Below are 7,733 nucleotides of genomic sequence, written 5' to 3'. Positions count from 1 at the left end.
AGTCTGCATGGCTCAGGTGCTGTGAGTTTCAGTGATGTGGCGATGAAATGAAGAGGCACTTATTGTAAGAACACGACCTCTGCCCAGCTGTAGGTTTATCGACGTATTTCAATCATGAGAGACTCAGCCAACTGAATGAGAAAGATTTATTAAGTACAAAGTTTGAATGTGCATTGGCGTCCTAGACCCCGTCGTGAAGACCACATCCGAAAAGGGGGGAAAACACAAGAGGAGAGGCCGCTGGATCAGAAGATCCCCCCCGGGGTCTAGACCTGGTGGTGGTGAAGATCTGGAGGGCAGGCCTTAACTGGCGTGTTATGATTTTTAGATTAAGGTTACAGATTGAGGTTTGTTTTACATACCATAGCTATTTCCTTTGTTGTTTAAAGCGATTATTGCTATCCATTATGCATGTGTGTATATTAAGGACATTTTTTTGTATTTGTTTTAGTTTCACAAGAGAGTATCTAACATTGTGGATAGGAGGCCTTAACTGGCGTGGATCTGGTGGTGCTTGGGGTGGAGGAGGGTTGCCGGGTTCGATCAGAAGAAAGCTGGAGAGGAGATGGAGACTTTTAAATTTCGTGCTAAGCTGTGATTGGTCAGGAAAGGGATGGAAAGCGACAGCTGATTGGTGAGGGAGATGCTTTCTATTAAGCACCTGACTAAGAGAGCGGAAGAGAGGGGGAGCAGAGGAGTGAGGGATAGAGGGTAAATGATTAGGAAGCGGATAGGGATAAATAGTGAATGATGGGAAACAGAGTTCAATCTTCCTGATTGAACTTATGCTAAGAGCTTTTGGATTTTACCGTATTTTATATTTCTAACCTGTTTTTTTTTTGTATACATGGAGCACCTGGAATGCAAGCAATTTCCCCCTGGGATCAATAATCAATAATAAATAAAGTATTTCTGATTCTGATTCTGATATCATAGTGTGTGTGTGTGACTGATGGAGGGACAGCAGTGATGGAAGCTGAGAGCACATCAGCTGCCTGCATCATCATCATCACCTTTATCATCTTTAATCTTATCGTTCTGCAAGCAAACCACACTGCTGTGGTCACGTTATTGATCTCTGTATTATGTGGAATACCAGGAAGGAGATCCACTTGCAGATTCAAAGGTAAACAGTTTTTATTACAAAAAATAAAAGAACAAAAAACTTCCACTAGGGAGAAAAAACTCTAAAGAGGGCAGGTGTACACAGAAGGCAGGTCTGCTGGGACTCACAAGGCTCGAGGACTCCTGAGAGACGAAAAAGAGGTAAATAAAAACGACGAGTCAGGACAAAAGGCAACGGACTAAACTTCTGTCTTACTACTCAAGGTGAGTTGAAGAACTGATGACAAGGTAGGAAGAAGGTCAGGCTTAAGAGCAGTGAGCCAGAGGCAGAGCAACGAGGAACAGGTGAGACAAATTAATGAACTCCTCCCAGCAGAACCTGCAGACCGGTACACCTGAAAAGAGAGGGAGAGAAAACACAGACCAGGTAATATATACAAAGAGCCCCTAGGGGGCATCAAAGTCCAACCCTCACTGCAGTACATTACGCATGTGTGTATATTAAGGACATTTTTTTGTATTTGTTTTAGTTTCACAAGAGAGTATCTAACATTGTGGATGCCACATGATGGAGATTAACAGTAAAGAAGGTTAACTTTACTTCAACATCATTGATCCTCATAACGCTAGACACCTGTTTAGCTATCTGTGACGTTGTACTATCGCGTACATAGGAGACAGAATAGTGCTTGTTATAAACTCAATTTCCAGACTGACAGCTAGAACAAAAGACATTGCCTGCAGCCTGATAAAAGCCTAAAAGCCATTGTTTGGCCCCTGTGTTTTTCATCTCTCACTCGTGGTTAATGTCTCCCAGTATGCTCTTTGTGTTCTTATGCCTCCATAAAGAGGATAGTGTAGAAAGTGCCACAAAAACATGTAACACATGACTTCAGATGAATCTGTGAAGTTTTACAAACAAAGTGGGTTTATAGGTGATGTTGTGGTCGTCAAGGCAACGGTGAAGTGGATTTAGTGCAGTATCACAGGAAGAGAGCGGCTCTCTGATCTGATTCACTCAGAGGTGACACTTTACCAAGCAATAGCACTGACATTTAATAAAATCTGCTTCATTTTCTTATGTAACCACCAAAATAAAAGCACAGCTTGGTATAACATCAGTGTTTGATGATGATCCAGAATGAGAAGCTTTGCTGTTTGTTGTTGACAGCAGACAATGACAAGTGAAGAGGAACATCTGATGCAAACAAACACAGTCTACCCAGCTATTGAGACTGAAACACACCTGAACAAACATCTGGGACAGGTGGCAGCAAGGTGAGTCTATTCTCTGATACCCGGTATAATCTGAGTACTATAAATCATGCTTCTCAGTACGCATAAAACCTCCTTCTCTGTTGAGTCTAGATGTTAGGTACAGACCAGCAGCTCTGGTGGGGCCTCCATCATGCACAACGTGACACCTGGCAGCCCTCTAGGAGAGACGGACCTTAACGACTATAACTACATAGCCCTGGTGCTTGGGGTCCCATTGATCCTTGTCATCATTCTGGGGAATGTGCTGGTGTGTTTGAGCGTGCTCACTGAGCGCTCCCTGAAAACAGCAACTAACTACTTCATCATTAGCCTGGCTGTGGCCGACCTGCTACTGGCTGTGCTGGTGCTGCCACTGTATGTCTACTCTGAGGTCTGTGGGGATGAGGATACATTGCAGAACAGAAGAGTGTGTCTGTTTTCAGCACAGATATAATTCTTCATACTCTGTGTTTAGTTCCTAGGAGGGATCTGGACATTGAGCACCTATATTTGTGATGCTCTAATGTCCATGGATGTGATGCTGTGTACGGCCTCCATCTTGAACCTGTGTGCTATCAGTGTGGACAGGTGAGTCCAGCAGCCCTGTCCCTAAAAACAATCACCCTAACTCACACCCATAAACAGATAAATCTCAGATGAAGTATCAGATATAATTTTCATTATATTTATGGAGCTGCTGTTAACACCTCATTACTGAGTTAACATGATATATATATATATATATATATATATATATATATATATATATATATATATATATATATATATTTTATAGGTGACAGCTGCTAAAGGAGCCAACAGCTTCCAAAGTGATAGTAAAATATGAGTCTGAGACTAAATGTGCCACTATTTTTACAAGTGAGACCTACAGTCTATATTTAAACCTTGCAAATGGGGCAAAGGCTGTTCTGTCACAGTGTCAAATTAATTTATTTGTTTATTTTTTATATGTCAAGTTAATTTACAGAGTTAAGCAGCTGCTGTGTGAAAGTTTGTATCAGTTTTAGACAAAGTCAAACCTTGAGATTAAAACAGTTGATGCTCAGTCACACATTAGCCAAGGTAGTCTCTGACCAGAACTAAAAAACCTTCAATATATCTGTGGATGCTCTCATTCATCCAGGTCATAGTCATTTCCAAGAGTTTAAATCAAAAACAAAAATCAAAAGACAATCCTTGAGTCCAGCTGCCTCGATTTAAACTCTGGGAAAAAACCTTCAATCTGGACTTTAGCTTCCCGTTTACTCACCACTTGTCTGTTTGGATTACAGGTACATTGCTGTGGTGGTCCCTCTAAAGTACAACAGGAACCAGTTTAGTGTTCGTCAGCTGGCTCTCATCACTGCCACCTGGGTCCTGTCTCTGGGCGTGGCTAGTCCAGTTATCTTTGGTCTCAACCAAGTGCCACATCGGGATCCAAGTGTGTGTAAACTAGAGGATGATCGCTTCATAGTGTACTCGTCAGTCTGCTCCTTCTTTGTGCCTTGTCCTGTCATGCTCTTCTTGTATTACTGGATGTTTCAAGGCTTGCGGCAGTGGAGTGGGCGGAGCCGGTCTCAGGCAGGTCCAGATGGTCGCAGGGTTCTCTCTTTACATCTTGGCACAGCTTTACATCGAGCTACAGCCACAACAACTGGAGGTCGAGAGAAGGTTGTGTACAAAGCACCCACTGGGCTAAGCCCCAGTTCTCCATCCATCATCTCCATGACCATACCCACCGCAACAGCAGTGACGGAGGAACGCCAGGATGGTGTAGCAGTGGTGGCTGAAAGTGACCCAATGACAACTCAGATAGAAAGCATTTCGGACGGTGAGCCCACAGAAGGGAGGGGAGGAAGCTGGGGGGACAATGGCCCGAAGAGAGATGCTGCAAAAAGAGGGAGGAGGAACAGCAAGAGCAGCAGGGTTAGCGGGAGGGAGCGCAAAGCCATGAAGGTCCTGCCGGTCGTGGTTGGTAAGTACCAAAACAAGTACAGTACCATGTCTCTAGTTTTTGCTGACAGGAAGTAATGACACACAGAACTACTTTGGTTACTGTTGATATGTGAGAGTTCAGGAAGGAGTGACCCAAACTGCAGACAGTCGAGAATAATTATTATATAAAAAAAAACAAGCTTTAGTAATATAAAGCTGGAAAAAAGCTTACTAAAAAACCATCCAAAGAACAAACTAACGAAAAGAGACAAGTATCAAACAAAAGGTCAAAGTAACAAAACTGCACACTGAAGACACTGGCAGTACTGGCAACGAGTGGCAACTGCCAAACAAAGGTGAACACAAGACTTAAATACACAAGGTTAACAAGACACAGGTGTAGACATTAGAGCAGGAAATCAACAAGGTGAGAAACACATGAGGAAGTAAAACACACACAGACACACAAGGAAGCTAACGGGAAACCACCAAAACAGGGTTAGATAAACCAGGAATAATACAAATACACTAAAAGAACAACAGAAAAACTGAGGATTTATGTGAATAAATGAGCACATCAACCAGATCATGACGACTGTAGCTATAGGTCTAGTTTACCAGGTCTGATTCCACGGCCCTGCCTAGTTATCCAAGAATAATAATAACCTGATTAAGAAAAGAATATCTGGTATTTTTCACTGACATTCAACAGGAAAACAGACATACAATACCGTTCAAAAGTTTGGGGTCACTTAGAAATGTGTTTATTTTTTTTTTTAAATATTTTTTTTAAAATTAAGATAGTTATTAAAATGAAGACATTAAAGTACGTAATCAGACATACAGTCTAGACATTGTTAATGTGGTAAATGACTATTCTAGTTAGTAAAGGCTGATTTTTAATGGAATATATCCAAAGGTATACAGAGGCACTTTTCCAGCAGCCATCACTCCTATGTTCTAATGGTACATTGTGTTGGCTAATCATGTTAAAAAGGATAACTGATGATTTACTGCACATAAAGTTGAGACAGGGCATATTGGATCTAGATTTTATAATCTAGATCCAGAAGACCTTCATCCTTTACACAGAAGCTGTCACTTGGTTTCAGCTACTGATGTTAATGAATCTCAGTGAATGTGAATGTCATTGTTCAGAAGAATGTGACTAAACCCTTTGTTTTCTCAAGTGGACACCTTTTTTCTACACAAACTATTTAACACACAGTGAAGCTGTGAAATTCCCAGTAAAAATAGAAACTGCTTCTATCCACCTCTGTGGAAACTGCTTTGCTTCTCAGCAGTCGCTGACACTAGCAGCACTCACTTCTCGGCAGCCTGAACTGGTTTAATACAAACTTTTTAGGAGAATACTAATTTCTACCAGAGCTATACCGGTGAACACACTGAAAAGATCAATCAGCAGCCTCCCTGCACAACACTGAAACCAGAGAAGTTCATGACAGCAATCCAACTCCCTGCACTGTTGTACCTAAGGTTAAAGAAGGTCCTGAGAAGGTCTGTCCTCTCCCGTAGACTGAATATTGTAGTACTCAATGTTGAGCTAAAGCCAGGTGTCTGTACTCTTCTGTGGCACACAATAAACTCGTGATTTTTAAGTGGCCTTATATAAAATCAATGGAACATGGCTCTAAAACTGACCTGAATAAGCAGGGCTGCTGGCAGGAAGTTTCCCTCAGGCTTTGGATTTTCTTGTTTTTTTCAAATGCTGCTTAATGAAACTTACACAAGTTTTTTTAAAGATTACAAAGTTTATCTGTAGAAACATGACCACCTGTCTCTTTGTGTCTCAGGTGTCTTTCTGGCCTGTTGGACACCATTCTTTGTTGTCCATGTCACCAAGGTGTTGTGTCAGTCCTGTGACATTGGCCCCACCCTCATTTCAGTGGTAACGTGGCTTGGCTATGTCAACAGTGCCGTCAACCCGATCATCTACACAGCCTTCAATGCGGAGTTCAGGAACGTCTTCCACAAGCTGTTCTGCTGTCGGACATGAAACTATTGAGCAGTGTATTGTCTTGCTGGGAGACTTGTCCTGTGGACTGTTCACTACCAAGAGGAAGAAGATGGTTTCTGACCAAAGCCCTAGCTTAGAACTCAGCTGGTCTAGTCTCTTATTTTGAAAGTTTGAGTCAAATGACTGACCACATCACAGCCCAGAGGTATAAAATATGTGAACATGTGCACAATCACAATGTTTTTGCTTTTCACCTTGATGTTTTAAAAGGTCTTACTGATCAGTATTATGTTGTTTTGATGTTAAACAGGACAAACACCTGAATGTTTTCAAGAAAGTTCCAGGAAACAAGTGTAGTGTGTTCTCTGTAAAGTGAAGGTAAATGTAATGAAATGTAGCTGAAACAACCCTCTGTGTCATAAAAACATGAACCACATCACACACATCACATTCTTCAGTGTTTTGTACTTTTCTTTTTGTACTTAGCGTTTAAATCAACAGAATAAATGTATATTACATTTAATAATTTGGCAAATGCTCCTGTCCACTGCAGTTTTCAGTAAATGACAAAGGATTTTGAGATTTGTCCAACTCATTATTAGAGAACTATCTGGACTGAGGCTACTTGTGATGCAATAAATGACTCCACTGGTACATCCTGACCCGTCCAGAGCTTCATCTGCATCCAGACTAACGTTCCACGGCTGAAATTGTTCTTCAGACTAATGACACATCTTTGTGAGGGCGGAGAGCCCCCCTCAAGTTACAGGTGGGTGGGTCCGTGGGGGGGGGGGGTTAATAACATCCCATTCAGTGTGCCATGGAAACCACCTGTTACCGTGGTAATCGTGAGCCTCCAGCTGCAAAGTGTAATAAACATGTTTATCCAGGACTGCACCCAAAGAGCTGAGTGTTTTATTTGTTTCAGTCCGGATTTACATTGTAATTTAGTTTAGCCGCTTTAAAAAAATGTAAAAATGAAACATTTTTTAACAGCCGTTATATTTTGGGTACAAAAATAAAACATTTCAGTGCCCTGACTTGATTGATTTACTATTGTGAATCAATGCAGCGACACAGTCTGCAAGTCTTTGTTTTAATGTTTAACACAACTGAACCTAATCAATGTAATAATTAGTCTGTTGATGAGTCTGAATGATGAGTGTGTTTAAGTTTAATTTGAAGACTGGAAATGAGAGCAAGAGCTGAAAGCTTCACTAGAAGACCTGCAAAACCAGGTTAACAATGGCATATAAGCAGTGGAGTTGATGAGATCAGGAGCAGGTGTACCAACCACCAGCCAGCGGTAGACCACGTCCAGCCACACTGAAAGGAAAGAGCCTCCCACTGGATGCAGAGGAAACCAAAACACAAGCATACACTAAAAACAAACAAACCCACACACAAGAGAATCTCAGTGAAGTTTGTTTAATCACAAACATTTTTAGCTGTTCTACGTCTTGTTTTCTTACACTTCTGACTCTTTATAGTCAGCTCG

General features: G+C 41.5%; 1 protein-coding gene across 1 annotated transcript; it reads left to right on the top strand.

Moving 5' to 3' along the window:
- The first annotated feature begins 2,473 nt into the window (after positions 1 to 2,473).
- Positions 2,474 to 6,274, top strand: drd4-rs (dopamine receptor D4 related sequence). The gene is made up of 4 exons (XM_028398787.1): positions 2,474 to 2,713; positions 2,798 to 2,910; positions 3,615 to 4,297; positions 6,072 to 6,274. The coding sequence occupies exons 1-4, from the start codon at positions 2,474 to 2,476 to the stop codon at positions 6,272 to 6,274; spliced, it is 1,239 nt and encodes a 412-aa protein (XP_028254588.1).
- Positions 6,275 to 7,733: the final 1,459 nt, after the last annotated feature.

The sequence above is a fragment of the Parambassis ranga genome, unplaced genomic scaffold (assembly GCF_900634625.1).
Source record: "Parambassis ranga unplaced genomic scaffold, fParRan2.1 scaffold_60_arrow_ctg1, whole genome shotgun sequence".
In the NCBI taxonomy this organism is placed as follows: domain Eukaryota; kingdom Metazoa; phylum Chordata; class Actinopteri; family Ambassidae; genus Parambassis; species Parambassis ranga.
Note: the sequence above shows the minus strand (reverse complement) of the source record. Positions and strands in the feature narration are given on the sequence as shown.

What these genes read in the sequence shown, in the direction of transcription:
- drd4-rs (XM_028398787.1), top strand. Translation starts at nt 2,474, where the DNA reads ATGCACAACGTGACACCTGGCAGCCCTCTAGGAGAGACGGACCTTAAC. An exon ending in CACTGTATGTCTACTCTGAG is followed by an intron (nt 2,714 to 2,797) that starts GTCTGTGGGGAT and finishes CTCTGTGTTTAG; the next exon opens with TTCCTAGGAGGGATCTGGAC. An exon ending in TGTGCTATCAGTGTGGACAG is followed by an intron (nt 2,911 to 3,614) that starts GTGAGTCCAGCA and finishes TTTGGATTACAG; the next exon opens with GTACATTGCTGTGGTGGTCC.